Source organism: Rhinopithecus bieti, unplaced genomic scaffold, assembly GCF_001698545.2.
Source record: "Rhinopithecus bieti isolate Rb0 unplaced genomic scaffold, ASM169854v2 scaffold_51734, whole genome shotgun sequence".
Classification (NCBI taxonomy): Eukaryota; Metazoa; Chordata; class Mammalia; order Primates; family Cercopithecidae; genus Rhinopithecus; species Rhinopithecus bieti.
Genome location: NW_016820683.1, coordinates 984,146 through 1,001,287, shown reverse-complemented (window position 1 = coordinate 1,001,287; position 17,142 = coordinate 984,146). Strand labels below are relative to the sequence as shown.

The 17,142-nt window shown below is 52.3% G+C and overlaps 1 protein-coding gene across 1 annotated transcript in view; it reads right to left on the bottom strand.

The window, feature by feature from the left end:
* SACK1F (scaffolding CK1 anchoring protein F) overlaps window positions 1-17,134 on the bottom strand; it is a 34,816-nt gene extending 17,682 nt beyond the window's left edge. Inside the window, exon 1 of the mRNA XM_017859883.1 lies at window positions 16,555-17,134. Within this exon, the coding sequence (XP_017715372.1) occupies window positions 16,555-17,043 (489 nt within the window). The 5' untranslated portion in view covers window positions 17,044-17,134. The remainder of the gene's footprint in view (window positions 1-16,554) is intronic.
* Window positions 17,135-17,142: the final 8 nt, after the last annotated feature.

Here is a 17,142-nt window from a genome sequence, read left to right as displayed (position 1 = left end):
ACCTCAAGTGATCCGCCTGCCTTGGCCTCCCAAAGTGCTAGGATTTCAGGCATGAGCCACTGCACCAGGCAAAAGAAGTAATCTTCATTAGTAATCAGAAAAATTCAAATTAAAACAAAGAGATGGCCGGGTGCAGTGGCTCATGCCTGTAATCCCAACATTTTGGGAGGCCAAGGCAGATGGATCACCTGAGGTCAGGAGTTCGAGACCAGCCTGGCCAACATGGTAAAACCCCGTCTCTACTAAAAATACAAAAATTGGCTGGGCATGGCGGCACATGCCTGTAATCCCAGCTACTCGGGAGGCTGAGGCAAGAGAATTGCTTGAATCCAGGAGGTGGAGGTTGCAGTGACCCGAGATCGCACAATTGCACTCCAGCCTGGGCGACAAGAGCAAAACTCCATTCCAAAAAAAAAGGGAAAGGAAGAGACCACCTTACAACTATGAGATTAATGAAAAATCAGAAAATTGGATAATCCAAAATATTGGTAGGTGGAGGAAGGGGGACCTTTGTCACTGCTGGTGGGTGGGAACACTGGTGCAGCTATTCTGTAGAGCAACAGGCAGAAGTTAGTGGATTTGAGCATGTGCATAGCTACAAGCCAGAAAAGCCACTCTTGGCCATGCACCCCTGGGAATCTCTTGGATCTTTGCACAGGTCTATATGGGGCCAGAACAAATATGTTCTCTGCATCTTTCTTTGGGATAGCAAGGAGCTGGCAACAACTTAGATGTCTATTTCTAGAAGACTGGGTAAGGAAAATGTGAGGAATGTGATAGAATATTTTACAGCAGACAGAAGCGACGAACTAGTTCCATGTGTCGTAACTTGGATAATTTCTTTTAAAAGGGATAGTTCAAATGAAAATGTTAAAGAGTGAGATCTATAGCCTAATACCATTTATGTAAATAAAAACATACTACAGGCCGGGCGCGGTGGCTCACACCTGTAATTCCAGCACTTTGGAAGGCTGAGGTGAGCAGATCACCTGAGGTCAGGGTTTGAGACCAGAGGTGGCCAACGTGGTGAAACCCGTCTCTACTAAAAATACAAAAATTAGCCGGGCATGGTAGCACATACCTTTAATCCCAGGGAGGCTGAGGAAGGAGAATGGCTTGAACCCCGGAGGTGGAGGTTGCAGTGAGCTGAGAAAGTGCCACTGCACTCCAGCCTGGGCAACAGAGCAAGACTCCATCTCAAAAAAACAAAACAAAACAGCACAGCACACTACATAAAATAATACTGCACACTTTTCCAGGATACAAAGATGTCTGAGGACATATGCTGAACACATGAGGGTGGCTGCCTGTGGAAGGAGAAAGGTAAAGTAAGAGGCCTTCCAAGGCTCGCTGGTGGCAATGTGCTGTGAACTAAGGTACACAATCAGCATTTTGCACCTGGGGTCCAAAATAGCCAACCAACCAACCAAAAATCACATTCAAGTCCTCCAGCTGGGCTGGCACAATTCAGGGCAGGTTTGGGTAGGTATAAGGGTGAAGGTACATGGGCTGGATACGAAGGGTTTGAACACAACGTGCAGAGTTCTGGCTTCATTCCACCTGCAATGCAGTTTCCAGGGCTCTGATACTTGATTGCCATCTCCGAGTGCGCCTGATAGTTTATCTCCCACGTGCTGTCTGGGCCAGAGCTCCCTGTCCTCCTCTCATTTCTGAACACTCCAAGGTATCCAGCTTAGAGTGGACCCATGTTGCTAAGGACAGCTTGACCGGTTCACAGAAGCATGTCTCAGGTTCACAACGCTTACTTTTGCTTTGTGGTTGAAAAATTAAGCAGGGAAGCTGGCCTGTCCTAGCCCCACCTGCCCAAGGATGTCGGGAGAGGCAGCAGTCCCCACAGCCTGGCTTTCGTGAGTCGGACTGCGACGCCCTGGTGCGAGCCAGCCATCTGTGTCACTACCAATTAAACAATGAAATATCTGTAGTAGAAAAAAAGAATCAATTGCTGGCTGACTCCTGCAATCTAGTTGTGGAGAAGTGATAATTACCCTCCGCTTTGGTCTCTGAGGGCCCCGCTTTGACATTCAGCTCTGCAGCGTCAGGCCCAGGGGAACCAGCTCCCCACTCTCTCCGCTTGGGTCTTTCACTGAGCACGTGATTCTCCACACCGAGCGAACTTCAAAGCTCCCAGTGTAGATGGAAAATCGGGTTTAAAAACAGGACATCATGGGCTCAGAACACAGGGAAGCAGATTTTGTTGGGGGAGGAAAGCACGCCCCCTCCAGCTGGCTACCCACCCCTGGCGTCCTTTGCCTGGTTACCTACTGATGCACAATGCCTGGGGAGAGAGGTTAATTCGAGGTGGCAGCAGTTTCTATAAGCCATCGCAGGCGCATTGGCAGACAGCCTCTGATGTTGTAAGACTTCTCATGGGGTGTTTTGTGAGCTCAACGTCTCCTCATCCGATATCCTGCCTGGATGGCAGGACAGGGAGTGAAGGCCGGGAGGGAGCCTCCAAATGCCCCCTCCTGCCATCCAGCTTTAGTTAAACTGCCAGCGTTTCCAATTGTCTTTCTGGACTCCGTAATTACCGTCAGATAACAAAAATGACAAGAGGGCTCCACCTGGCCCCTGTACCCCACATGTGTTTGGATGACCCAGACTAGAGGAGGCATGGCTCTGCCAGGTGTCCACATCCACAGAGCTGACTGTGGCTTGGACGTGTCCCTCAGTCACACAGGCACTCCCCAGATCAACAACCCCCCAGTCACTCTGGCCAGAAGCCCAGGCCTACCAGCCTCCTCCTCCTCCCCACCTACCAAATCCATCAATCACTGAATCCAGCAGGCCCCACCGCGGGCACCTTCTCAGGGTCAATCCTTTCTGTCCCCACTGGTACCGCCTCAGCTCAGACCCCAGCTTGGACCCTCCTCCTTTCCTACCACGCTTCTAGGAGCTTCCTAACTGCTCTCTCCTGCTTACATCTACCCTCCAATTCATCCTCCACAGCAGGACGCAAACCGAGATGCATGGGTAGAGAGAGACAACACCATCCGTCCCCTTGCCCTGCTGACGTGGAGCTCAGGACTCTGGGGTGGGAGAGGCTGCTGTTGCCTGCCAAGAGCCCCAGCTTCACCCCTTCTGTGGGTATGAAAAAGCAAAAGACCACAGACCAAGCTTGGTGGCCTTGGGGGGCCTGTTGGTGATAGTCACTTCTCCTGGAGAAGAAAGGGAAGCAGCTAGGGACACTTTCCCACTGATTACCTACCCATGTGCGCCTGGGGCCGAGTTGCCTCCCATGCTTGCCGTGCCTACCTCCCAGGGCTGTTGGAAGGCTCGGATGAGATCATGCCCACGAAATCTCACGAAAACGCTGTGCAGTTATGAGGGATCGTTTTATAACAACCGTTTTATAACTATAAGGCAAATGGGAGGAACTCCCCACATCTGAAGCCGTAAGGTCCCTCAGGGTGGAGAGGACAGCAGCTGAGCACACAGGTCAAACTGCTGTCTCCCAGAATGGCCATCTGTCTGGCAGTCCAGGGAAGTTAGTCTATCTGGAACTAGAGGGCAGTCCTTCCCTTTCCCATGGAGGGTAGAGCTGGGTTTGCCTGCAGCCTCTGACTCAAACATCTCCAGCTGTGGAATTTCCTTTTCTGATCTCCCCAAAGAGAGGATCAAGGGCAGGTTGTCAAACTCCAGCGTGTAAAGAATCACCTGGGAGCAGGGATGGGGGTATGCCTATTGAAGATGCAGATTCCATCCTCAAAAATTTGAATTCAGCAAAGGCCCAAGAAAATGCATTTTAACAGCAGCCTCCGTCCTCCATCCCCACTCAGGTCACCTGAATGCACGGGGGGGATGTGTCACACTTTGAGTGAAGGCTGCTGCGTGCAGGATAATATACGGTCAGGAAGCAGAATGTCTTACTGGTTGTTTGGCTTTGAGTGAGTCATTTACTGGGCCTCAGTTTCCTCATTTTAGAATGGGGAGGTGATGCCTTTACAGGGCTGTTCTGAGCTTTGAATGAGATTCTGCAACAGCGTGGTACTTGTCCTGCTGTGAGCCATGGGTAAATGCAGGTGCCCTCTTCTCTCCTCAGTGATGGAGCCCAGAACAAAGGGGCCACCACTTCGGGGAGGGGGCGAGAAAGGAGAGGGCCAGTGGGGGGCCCGCTGAGCTCCCGGGGAGCCAGGCAGCCAGTGCCTCCCGCGGCACAGACATCAAGGTGTGGATGTCGTTCCTCTGCTCAATGCCATGCCCAGCAGGCCCAGCCCACGGTGGTGATTAAAGCTCAGGGAACACGACATTTCCAGAAAGGTCAAAACTTGAACTAATTGAGGGGAAGGGCAGCCCAATTAAGGAAGAACCCACATGATGAACTGTTCACCCAGCCATACCAGGTGTCTACACTCATATGCTGAATGTCTCAACGCACAGCTAAGAAAGCCGCTGCCATAGTCAAGTATCTCAAGGCGGGCTGCGGGCAACCAGAGCAACTTCCAGCTGGCCCGGCCGTCACCGCAGCACAGAAGGGTGCTCTATGGAGACGATGCATCCAGGAGAGGGTGTCATAAGTACTCTGGGTACACTGCAAAGACTGTCACCAAGACTGCAACAGGCCCCTTCTGAATTATCACCGATTTTTATGCCAGTAGAGTGGGAACCACTAAACAACAAACTTTCTCTTAAGTTCCCCATGTACATACCCTGGGGAGAGAGCAAGAGAGGAGAGGAGAGAGGAGGAAGAGAGGAGAGAAGGAGAGGAAGAGGAGAGGAAGAGAAGAGGAGAGGAGAAGGAGAGGAGGAGAAGAGAAGGAGAGGAGGAGAGGAGGGGAGGAGGGGAGGAGGGGAGGAGAGGAGGAGGAGAAGAGGAGGAGAGGACAGGAGAGGGGAGGACAGGAGAGGACAGGAGAGGGGAGGACAGGAGAGGAGGCTTCACAGCTGCCCACGGGAGGGGCTCCTGCTGCATAACCCCCACCAAACACCCCTTTAACTTCCTCCTATCCCTGGTCTCTAGATTTACATCGCTAAATAAAACAGTACAGAAGTGTACTGCAGTGGGGAAAGTGCCAGAGATTCTACACTGACTGTGAGGCCTTGGGCAAGTTACTGAAGCCCTCTGAATTCCATCTGTAAAATGAGGCTACTTCATGGTTCTATGAAGATGAAAAGAAATGTGATCAAGCCTAGATAAAAATCTTGCCTGGTGCCTGCCACAGCTGGCTGAGCTCTGTCCTTCCTCTGGGACAGGGCCTGACACACAGTAGGTGCTCAGGGTCACCTTGCAGCAATGCTGGTTCATGCTGCCCTGACTGCTCCCTTCGTGGCAGATGGACCCCATAACACAACCCAAGCGCCCTGTTTCCCTGCCCACTCAGCGGCTCCTGACTGCCTACAGTCAAGTCGAAGGCCCTCAGCCTGGCTGAAGACTCTTCATGTGCTTGCAACCCAAAGAGGCATTTATCCACTTTCTCCCCAGATAATCAGCTCATACCCCACAAGATTATTTGATGTTCTCCAAACTCACCCAGCAGGCTCTGGCTCGTGCCTTAACTCACAGTGTCACCCCCTAAGCCTGTAGTGATGAGAATACTCGTTGTCGAGGTCCTTGTTTCACTCTTCCCAGGGCTGTCCCAGGATCGTCCTCTGTCCCCCGTTCCCAGTGTAGTGTGTGCCTTCCCTAGGATGCATGTCTGCCCAGGATCGTCCTCTGTCCCCAGTCCCCAGTGTAGCGTGTACCTTCCCTAGGATGCATGTCTGCCCAGGGCTGTTTCTGTCTAGGCACATGGGGGTGTCTCCCCATCTGTCCACGAGGGGTGGGGGACAGAGCCCCGCCATCGTTCTAAACAGAATGCCTTCACATAGGGGGCTTCCCTTGGGGAGCTGAGATGTGGGTTGGGCCTGAGTCCTGGTCCACCAAGAAGGCAGAGCAAAATCCAGAGCTGCAATAGCTTTTTTTTTTTTTGAGATGGAGTCTCGCTCTGTTGCCCAGGCTGGAGTGCAATGGTGCAATCTCTGCTTACTGCAACCTCTGCTTCCCAGGCTCAAGCAATTCTCCTGCCCCAGCCTCCCGAGTAGCTGGGATTACACCACACCCGAGTAATTTTTGTATGTTTAGTAGAGACGGGACTTCACCATGTTGGCCAGGCTGGTTTCAAACTCCTGACCTCAAATGATCTGCCCGCCTCAGCCTCCCAAAGTGCTGGGATTACAGGCGTGAGCCACCACACCTGGCTGCAACAGGGTCTTGTTCCCCACTTGGAGGTGAGGCTGGCCCCACCCCAGCAGCAGGGCATCTGTGCTTCATCAGCTGGGGCTTCCCAGCTATCTGTGGCCACATTCCATCGTCTTGGGCTCACTAATTAGACATAAAACACCAGGCTCCCTTCCTATGCTGGCAGCAGCGGAGCCCAATTCCACCCAGCCAGGCCGCTTCCTCTCCCAGAGCCCTCCACCTCAGTGTGGGGCTCTGATCCCGACCCTGCAGGTCACGTCTCCCTGCTGCGCCCCCTGGGGCTCACTCCCTCTCAGGCTGACCCTGTGAGGCCATCACTCTTGACAAGGTTGAATGAAGGAGTGTGTATGTACAATGGAGACCCAGGCTGGCTCTCCAGAGGAGGAAGACAGATGGCACCCATGTGAGCAAGGCCAACTAATTCAGCTGTGAACAACCACGTGTCGTGACCTGCCAGGGAGTAAGCAGAGCAATTCTTTGTAAGATCCTAGGCCGGCTTTTCCCTGCCCCACGGCAAGCTTCTGAGATGAATTTCCCGGCACTAAGTTGGTGTTAATTAGTGAAAATTATCTAATGCAAGCTCATTTTAACATTAGCTTAAAGCCAAACATAATTAGAAAGATAAATCAGCTGCTAAAAAAAAAAAAATCCAATGACGATACACAAACGTTTTTAGGATCATCTGCTGGTTTGCGTTACTAGCCTTGAGCTCTCACATGGACAGAGCGAGGCAGGTAGTGAGGTAGCTCACAAAGTATCTGCCGAGGTATTTCTTGACTGATCTATCAGGGTAAGACAAATGGAGTTGGCAGTTTGCCTAGGAGGTGATGAGACGCAGCAAGGGTAACTCTGCGGCTATTGCCAGATGATGTTACCTGGGAGGGCTTCCCTAGAGAGGCAAGTTGAGAGTGCAGGGAGGGATATGGTTGAAAGTGGTCAGGAGGGCATTCAAGTGATGGGAACATGGGAACAGTGTGAGTCCATGGGTCCTGGGCCTCCAGTTTTGTACACAGCCTGCCCTGCCCTTCCACAACTGGCTGATTCAGCCATCAATTCCCAGGAAGCCTCCGTTCACCCGGAGCTCAGTACAGGTGCACAAGCCTGAGAACCAGACACATCTCGGTTCCCATCTAGCGTCCTATTTACTGGTGGTGTGACCTTATCCTCCCTGAACCTCAGTTTCCTCATCTGTAAAATGAAAAGCTGCTGGATTGTTGTTAAAAAATTAAATGGAATAGGCTAGGCACGGTGACTCACGCCTATAATCCTAGCACTTTGGAAGGTCAAAGAGGGTGGATCACTTGAAGTCAAGAGTTTGAGACCAGCCTGGCCAATATGGTGAGACCCCATCTCTACTAAAAATACAAAAATGAGCTGGGTGTGGTGGCTTATACCTGTAATCCCAGCACTTTGGGAAGCGGAGATGGGTGGATCACCTGAAGTCAGGAGTTCGAGGCCAGCCTGGGCAACATGGTGAAACCATGGCTCTACTAAAAATACAAAAATTAGCCAGGTGTGGTAGCACACGCCTGTAGTCCCAGCTACTTGGGAGGCTGAGGTGGGAGAATCGCTTGAACAGAGGTTCAAGGCAGAGACAGAGGTTGCAGCGAGCCAAGACGGAGTCACTGCACTCCAGTCTGGGAGACAGACCAAGACTCCCTCTCAAAAAATAAAATAAAATAATTCTAAAAGGGATGGCATTTGCCTAGCACTTATATACTCAATAAGTAATAGCTATCAATATGTCCACCCCCACCACTGTGCTGTATTTTCTTTTTGTCACCCCACACCCCCCCGCTCCGCCACCATTAGACTTAAGGCAGAGTCCTCATTGTAAATTTCTGGTTCCTGGCACATAGTTGGGTCTCAGTGAAACACGGTGAGTGAATGAGCAAATGCAGGGAATCTCCAGGCGGTCTGGGAGCCCTCCCGGGGGTGGGGGGTGAATTAAGGAAACTCACAGTCTGTCTTCAATGGCCCACCGAAAGGTAGAGAGTTCTGGGTCCCACCTCCGCACCCCCATCTCCTGACTCACTGCTGAAAAATAAATAAATAAAATAACACTTATCGGGAGCCTCCCACATGCCTTGCCAGGACTGCGAGGAGCCCAGCAGAATGATGACCGGCGTGCAAGCTGTGCCGGGGATGTGTTTGCAGATTACTGGAAACCTGGGCCAGAGAGACTAATAATTAGAAAAGCCATAGGCTCTCTTCCAGGGCTAAGATTATGGGATCATTAGCAAGTCCACAGACTCCACCGATTTCAGAGAATGAAAAAGGAAACTGGGAAGGGCAGCAGCCCCAGCTGAGGCCGGCTGGTCATGGCACCTGGCATGGTGTGTGGGGGTTGGGACAGGCAGGGATGGCTAGAATGACAGCCTGGGGGGCGGCTCAGGACAGCCCCAGGAGCAGGGGCGGGTGGTCAGCCAGGACGCAGCCCTGGGCTCGTTTGTTCTCTGCCCTGCTCCCCACCTCCCCCAGCTCGGATCGGAAGCTTATCCCCAAACAGGCTCTGCTTTGTATGCTCTAAGAAAAGGGAGGCAGATCTGGCCACCAGCCAAGGTGAGGCAGCGTCCCTGGGGTTGAGAAGATGGAAGGACTGATAGTTGCTGGACTGGGACTCACTTCAAGGTCTCAGCCTGTCAGGGAGGGGCATAAGTCCCAGGGGGCCAGAAAGGGGCCATAAAGAGGACAATCTAGGTCTCTGGAGAAACTACCTGTACCCAGCTTCCCTATATTACCTGCCTCAATGTCACTGGGCAGGGGGAACCCTCTTCTCCAGCCTTGGCACAGAATGGAGCAGCTGGCAGTTGTGTACTTGTCTGTCTCTAGAACTGGTCCAAGAGCCTCCCAGGGCCTGGCTGGCGACATACAGACTTTGAATGTTTCTGGAAGTTTTAGAGGGAAGAGATGGCCCCAGAGGACAATTCCCAAGGACAACTGTCGTGGATGGACACCACCTTGAGCTGAGACCTGGGTAGAATCTCCCCCAGCCTCTTCTGAGTTCTGCCACCTTATGCTTTCTCAGAGCCTCAGGGAAAATATCCCTTCCTTTGCAAGGTGCTGAGGATTGGATTAACGAAATGCAATGGCACGCAGGGCACCAATCCCGTCACTCAGCGTTAGCCCTTTTTCAGAGAAATCCCTTGACTGCACGCATCACTCACCTTTCTCAAAGCGATTTCCCATAGCCTTACACTAGGTTCTCAGAACAATGTGTGGAAATAAGCAAGAAGGCAGGAATTATCCCCATGTTACAGATGCAGAAATAGAGGCCAAGCAAAGCCAAATGATGTACCCCACATCACCCAGGGAGCTAGGAAAGAGATGGCCAGGGCAAAAACAACGATTCCCAGGCTCCTGGCTCCCAACCGCGTGGGCTCCCTCCACCTGCCAGTGGCCTGGGCTTTCGGAGACCTCCACCCAACAGAACTGGCTTTGCTACCACGAACCTTCAAGAAGTCATGAAGTTTACTGAGGCCCCACCTTGTACTTTTGAACTTTCTGGGAAACACCCACCCTCAGAGGTTCAGGGACCCAAAGCATCCGATTTCAGAGGAGCCAACTCTCCCCTCCCTCTTCTCCAAAGAGGGAAACACGGCCCAAGGCCACGATGACATCACGGTTAACCATCAGCAGCCCCACCCTCTTGTTCCAATGAAAGCTTTAGTTCTCCAGAACTATAAGAGCTTGGGGAGTTTTTCCAGGCTGCCCTCGGGCTCTCTGGGCTGGGCCCGAGCAGTAGTCTGGCCCTTCAGGATGACCCTGTGTGGGGAACATCCTCTGGGGACCCCTGCTTTAGGAACAAGGGAGCCTCTGCACCTTCCTGCTTTATCCCTCTCTGCCCATGCCAGATCCCAGCATAGATCCTGGGCTGAGAATTCCAACGCCACAGCCTCCTGAAGGCAGCTCGGAGGCCGGCAGAAGACTGCCCTTACCAACTACATACGGCCCACCACCACCATTATCAAGGCCAACAGATCAATGTAGTGAGCGAGTGGGAGGGCTGTGAGCAGCCACTCCTGTGTCGCTCAAAGGTGGAAGCAGGAAACACACCTGCACAGGGTCTTTGGCCCTCCCGATTCGCCTACCTCTAATCTCCTGGATGGCGCACCCTAACTTCTTGGGAGAAAATTTGGCTACCCTTCCCTCCCCTGCTCTGCAAAAAAAGAAGACAGCAGTTACTTTCTAACATAGTGAACATTTATATGATACTTTCCAGTATCCTCAGCTTTCACACATGGTTTCTCCCTTGTCTTTCTTTTTTTGTTTGTTTTGTTATTTATTTATTTATTTTGAGTTAGAGTTTCACTCTGGCACCCAGGCTGGAGTGCAGTGGTGCAATCTCTGCTCATTGCAACCTCCACCTCCTATGCTCAAGCGATCCTCCCACCTACCCACCTCAGCCTCCAGAGTAGTTGGGACTACAGGTACACACCACCACATCTGGCTAATTTTTGTACTTTTTGTAAAGATGGGGATTTGCCATGTTGCCCAGGCCGGTCTCAAATTTGTCAGCTCGAGCAATCCGCCCACCTCTGCTTCCCAAAGTGCTGTGGACAAGAGCCACCATGCCCCACCCTCCTTCGTTTTTCAAAACCATCCAGGAAGCTCAGTATTATCTTCCCCATTTTATCAGCCAGGAGCCTTAGAGAGGGAGGTGATTTGCTCAAGGGAACACAGTGAGTAAGTGGTCAGATGCGGGCAGAAATCAAGACCTTTCAACTTCAGATCTTGTCTTCTGTTTTTGACATGAAGCTGGTCCACTGCTCAGAAATGCCAGCTCCTTCAATCATTGATCAAGCATAAGAGAGAGAGACTCAGAACCCAACAGCCAATTCGTCCAGGGCTTGCCAGGAATACCTGGATAGGCCGGGGCAAGATCCCAGAAGGTCTATGAAGTGCTTATTCTCTGGAGCTGCAGTTGTGCCATTATCCACCAGCCTTAATGCAGCAAGGACTCTGAAACAAAGCTCATGTGGCATGGCCACTTGCAGAAGGGTAGAACGGTTAGGAATGTGTGGGGTCTGTGGGTCCCTGGGCTGCCTGAGAGGCCTCTTCTTGCTCTGTGAGTTTAAACCAGGCTTCTAAAAGGCAGCTCAGGAGCTTCTAGATAAAGTCAATTGTCCCCCTTAGATGGAAGGGGAGGAGGATAATGGGGGAAAAGAGGGAGGTAGGAAGGTTATAAGAATTGGGACCAGCTCTCAAACAAGGTGGTGAGGTGACTAATGAATATATTGCTTGACTCTCAGAATTCAAAAACAAGTAACATTTTTAAAAATTACATATTTTTTAAACTAGGGTTTTTGGGGGCATCTGCTTCATTGCAGTATCTCAATGTCCAGCAAAGTGCCTGGTATGGAGAAAGCGCTTGGTACTGTTGGCTAGTGTAGCTGAATGAGGGAAATGTCATTTGAGGTTAATGGGGAAAGACGGTGGTGGGCTCCCCTCAGGGGCCAGGCCCACCATATGCAAAGCTGAACCTTTTGGGGAGTTGAGCTTATGACTCCAAGACTTTGCCATGCCCAGGGGCATCTGTGTCCCAGCTGTTCACCATACCATCCTCCCATTAGCTGCCCAGACCTCAAACCAAGGCTGCTAACCTCAGCCGGCCATGCCTCCTGCTCTGGAGCCTTTCCCTAAATCCCCTGATGCACCTCCCTCCCTGTGCCCCATATCCCCAATTTAGAGCATTCTTCTCTCCGCTGCCAGCCGGCTTGTTACAATGTAGATTAAAGGAGCTCCCCGGGGAATGTGCAATTCTACGGGGACATCTCCAGACACCTGCTTCCCCAGAGGGAAAGGAGGCCAACAGAAGACAGTTTTCAATTCTATAAACAGATAATTGATCACCTGTGACAGTTGGGGCACCGCTGGGGTACCGGAAGGGAAACTGAGAGTAAGCCAGTCTCTCTCTTCCAAAGTTCCCAATTCAGGAGGGCAAAATGCACTGTCCCAAAGCAAACCTTGTGGACCTTCTGGATTGAAAATTAAATTGACAAAATACCAAGGCAGAGGTGGCCTCTTAGCGAGGCCTTGAAGGAAAAGGCACAAACCCAGTGACAGGCAGAGGTTGGTTAGGGACCAGCCTGGCTGGTTACCCTCTTTCCTCAACCATCCAGGCAGGCCTTTTCCACTAATTACAACAAGAATAAAAATAGAAGCGGCTCCTAGTTAGTCATGGTTACCTACTCCAGCAGTCTCCCTCTCCTAGGTTGTGTTTACAATCTGCATGGGGTCACTGGGGTCACTGATAATCCCAACCAAGGACCCAGGGATTCTGTGTAACCTCCTTGTCGTGGTCTGAAGATAAGTCATTTCACCCTTTTGGAGCTCAGAGGGAGCCTCTGTGTAATGAAGACAAGACCCTGCCTTACGCAGCTATTGAGGTGCCAAGGAGATTGGACAGTTTGTGATAAACCAAGATGAGCTGGTTAGCTGGGTCAATGGTGCATTTGGGTGTGAGCCAGGAATGCAGGGGTCAAGGGTCAATCTTTGAGAAGTGGGTGTGGTAAACTTGCGTCTGTTCCCAAAACAGGAGGCAACATTCTCTAAATCCGCCCAGCAGCCTCAAAATTGGATGCCACTGGTCACAAGGGAGCCTGGGCGCAAGATGGGCGGATAGCTTGGTGTATCTCAGCTTCCTGCTGCGTTCAGACATGCCTGTAGACAGGTCCTCAGCATCAAAGGGCCTTCCCTAACCCGGTTTAGGGGCTGGGCTAGTGCCCCTCCCGCCACACCCTCTGTCCAGCACTCCTCAGACTGTATTAGATGATGGATCAGCAGAAGATTAGGCTATTTAAGAGCAGAGGTGTGTTTTAGGTATCTGCTTTCCACACAAGTATGCTTAGCACATGCAGTAAACCTCTAAATATTTGTCCAGTGCCCAAACAGATGCACAATCCTTCCAAGTTGCCAGCCCATCCAGATTGCAGTTGTTTGCTCCCCTTACTCTGGCTTTCCCAGCCTACACATGGTCTTGCTGTAAGTCCACTGCCAGGCAGTTACAATGACCTGAGTGGCCCAAGCATCAGCAGCTTTCCCTGGTCTTCTGGGCTAGCATAGCATAGGCCAGGAGATCATTTTTGGGCCCCTAAAGGCGCCCTTTCTGCCTGTAATTTAAGTAGACAAAGTCCATCATTCAGAGGCACCCAGGTAAGCAGATCACTCAAAAGGAAAAAGAAAAAAAAAAAAACACAGCAGAAAAAATCCCCACCCCACAAGTAAACAGCCGAATGGCGGTTTGGGAAGGGCTTTCTGACATCTGCAGAGGCCCAGGATACAGGTCGCTCAGCCGGACCTCCTCAAAGGCCCTCCTACCAGTCCACAAGGCCCCTGCTGGGCTGTTTCCTCACTGGTCCCCATCCTCAACCCCTCCCCCCTCACCCCCCATTCATGTTCCCCTAATTAGGCTCCTTTCTCCATATTCCTGAGTACCAGGTATAGAATCATCCGCTGGCCTGTGACTGTAGGCAGGCAGCCACGGGCAACTCCTTCTGAACTTTAGTTTCCTGTCTGTGATTCAGGAACCAAAACAACACCTCACGGGATTATTCTGAGGATTAAATGAAATAAAATGCAAAACTCTGGCACACAGTTGGATGTGTGCGTGTCCTGCTGCCTCCCCTTGGCAGTTCCCCGTGTCCCTGCACGTAAACCATCTCAGTCTGCCCCACCTGGCCTCACAGCAGCCAGACTCTCACTGGAAACAAAGGAAACTCCATCCCTCGGGGCGAAAGGGGAGGAGGAAGGATCTAAGTTAATGGCCAGGGAAGGCTGCCTGCCAGCTGGACAAGCTGGCGTGGGGGTGGGGGACAGGCAGTGGTCAGAAGGTGCAGCCCCTAGAGCAGAAGCTGGGTTTTTCTAGAACCAGCCACGTGACCTCTGGGCAAGTCTCTTTCCTTCTCTGTGCCTTGGTTTCCTCACCTGTGAAACAGGGTCAACCTCTCTGTCCCAACTTCTTCACAGGGTCTTTGGGAAGAAGGGGCTGTGCAGACAGGCGGGACAGTGATTAAGGGTGGGGGCCCGGAGGTCCTGATACTTGGGTAGGCACAGACAGTGTCCAACACTGTTGCTTCCTTAGGGATGGTCGCCTGCCTTGGGCCCAGTTTTAGGGTCCCCACACCAGGCCCCACACAGTACTCACCTCCCTCCACGACAGCTCTTTTTCCCTGCCAATCAAACCTCCTTGCTTTTTTGAAGCAAAAAGCTCTCTTACTGAGAGACTGCCCATTCCATTTGACCCTCTCCCTTTCCAATTCTGCAACTCCCCTCTCTCAGGAAGCCTTCCCAGATTAGGCACATCCAACCTTAAAAACTCTTTCCTTTCCAGCAGAGCCCTAGCATTTGTTAAGCCCTTGGAGGGTAAAGCCACACCGTATATCTTCTTCATGGCGAGTTAGTGCCTGGCACACAGTCGGCCCTCAGGAAATTACTGGTTAAACCTGTACTTATTGGATGGGTTCACAAGTGTTCAAAGTTTCTGTTGTTAAATATTTAAAGAGTTAAAAATACCTCACTATGCAGGAGAGAGTCCTGTCATCCCACATGGGACTAGATGCCTCAGTGGCCAGGGGCCCTGTCTCCCCCTTCTTGTAACAGGGGTACACCACCTGCACTCCAGGTTGTGACCAGGCTAGCTTCATTCAAACCCCTTGCTTAATCGGACTGCACCATTATTTCAGACACTGGGGCAAAGTAGCACAATGGTTAAGAGCAAGGGCTTTGGAGTTTGGGTCCTGGCTCAGTCACTTGCTAGCTATGGGACCTCCGGCGAGAAACTTCTGAATCCTGATGTCTTTTTCTCCAAAAATAAGGAAAACACCTATTCACCCGGTTGTTGTGAAAAGCTAATGAGAAAATGCAGGTGAGTCATTAGCGCAGTGGATGGCACATATTAAATGCTAAATAAATAGAGGCTTTGTTAGTATGACATCATGAGACTTGACCCCTAACCCCAGCTGCAGCCTGTATTGCCGCCTACATCCTTTTTCCCTCTTCTGTGTCCAATCTTGCCTTTTCTTTTGCAGAACACAATATACAAAGAAAACTCAGTCAGACAGGGAGGAATTATAGAGAGGGAGGGTAGAAACGTGTGCAGTGGAAAGTTAACCCTTCCTTCTGGTAGCCAATGTAGCCAACTACCTAGATCACCCCTTCCAGGAAGATGAGCCTGAACACTGGTCTTTCTAGCTCTATTTTCCCTCCTTAGGCCTCTTCAGCCTCGAGGGGAACCAGGACTCCAACCTCACTCATTGAGTGGAATTCGAGTGGTGAACCCAAGCCACTCCTGTTGTATATTCTGAACTGGGCACCAAAAGCTGCTGCTGTTTCTGAACAAATCTCATGTAGGGGAGCCAGAGTTAGCAAATAAAAGTACAAAACGTTCCCATTCAATTTGAATTTCAGATACACAACAAAGAACTTTTCAGTATCGGTATGTCTCACGTCATGTTTAGGATAAACTGATACTAAAAAGTTATGTGTTGTTTATTGAAAGTTGAGATGTAGTGGGACATCCTATATTTGATCTGGAAGCTGCCCAGGACTCCTACCCAAAGGCATAAAGATTAAAGTCTTCAGCCTGCTCCACAGTGGGCTGGCCTCACCAGCCACCCTGGAAACAGACCCTCCTTCCAACTCCCAAGCAGGACAGACATGCTAAGTAGGAGCCCTTTCCTGAGCTGCCGAGTCAGGTGACCTGCTGTGCCAAGGCGCCCAGCACAGGGCCAGGCGCACAGTAGGTGCTCAATATACCCACCCCCCGCCCCCCCGCGAAGTCATTCATTCCAGGCAGCTGGGGCCTAGCACCCGGTCCAGGAGAGGCTGTGACTGTGAGGGCGCCAGCCCGGCTTTGACTACGGGAGGAGAGAGGTGGTCCAAAGAGCAGTATGGCAGAGGTGGGACCCAGAAGGTCACCGCCACCCACTCCCTGAAGTTGCTTTGACAATCACATGAGAAAGTGGCTCGAGATATGTTCTGTAAATCCCTGGGCAGCACCTAGGTTATTATCAAGACATTTGAGTGCTGCATTTTAACCACAGGGCCTCGGTCCTCAATCTTCCCTGGGGAGGAAGACTGGACAGGGAAGTTTCAGAAATACAGAGCACAGCCAGCATCTCTGGACGCTGGAATACCGACGGTTGGCATCTGTCCAGCGCCTTGTAATTTCCCAAACACGCTCCCAGTCATTCGCTCTAGAGGCCTCACTGCAGCCCCATGAAGTAGGGGCGGGTTGGGGCCCAATTTCCAGAGGGTGTTCAGGGCGGCCTGCCCCGGGCGCTGTCTGGGAGGTGAGCCGTGGTCCAGGGGACTGGGGCCAAGGTCCCAGCGGTGAGGGGGCGAAGGCGGGGGCCTACCTTCTGGGCCTGTTGGATCATCTGCCTGACCACCTGCTTGAGGTGCGGCGCCTTCTCGTCCTTGGGGGGGTGGGTGAAGAGGGTGACTCGGCTCACGCCGCGGTAGAAACCAGTGTCCGTCCAGCCCAGGTCCAGCGGAGGCACCTCGGTGTCGGAACGGTCGGGCCAGTAGGCCAAGGACTCGCCGGACTCAGCAGGCGCCGGCGCGGGGGCCTTGGCCTTGGCCTTGCTCTTGCCCCGGGCGTTGACGGCGGGGGCGGCGTCCTCATAGGGGCTCCAGGAGGCGCGCAGGGCCTGGCGCTCCGGGCTGGAGAGGAAGTCCCGGAGCTGCTGCTCCTTGAGCCGCTCGCGGTAGGCCTGCTCGCCGCCGCCCAGCAGCGCCTCCAGCGCGGCCCGCCGCCGCTCGCAGTAGTAGAAGGCGGCCTGCGCCTCGGTCACCTTCTCGTTCACGTGCGCCTCGTCCAGGCAGTTCAGCTGGGACTCGGCCATGGCGCCCCGGCCCGGCTCTGGCCCCGCCGCGGTCCGAGGTCCCACAGCCGCACCTGGAGCCGCCGAGGGGCGGGGCGCCTCACCTGCCCGAGCTCTGCC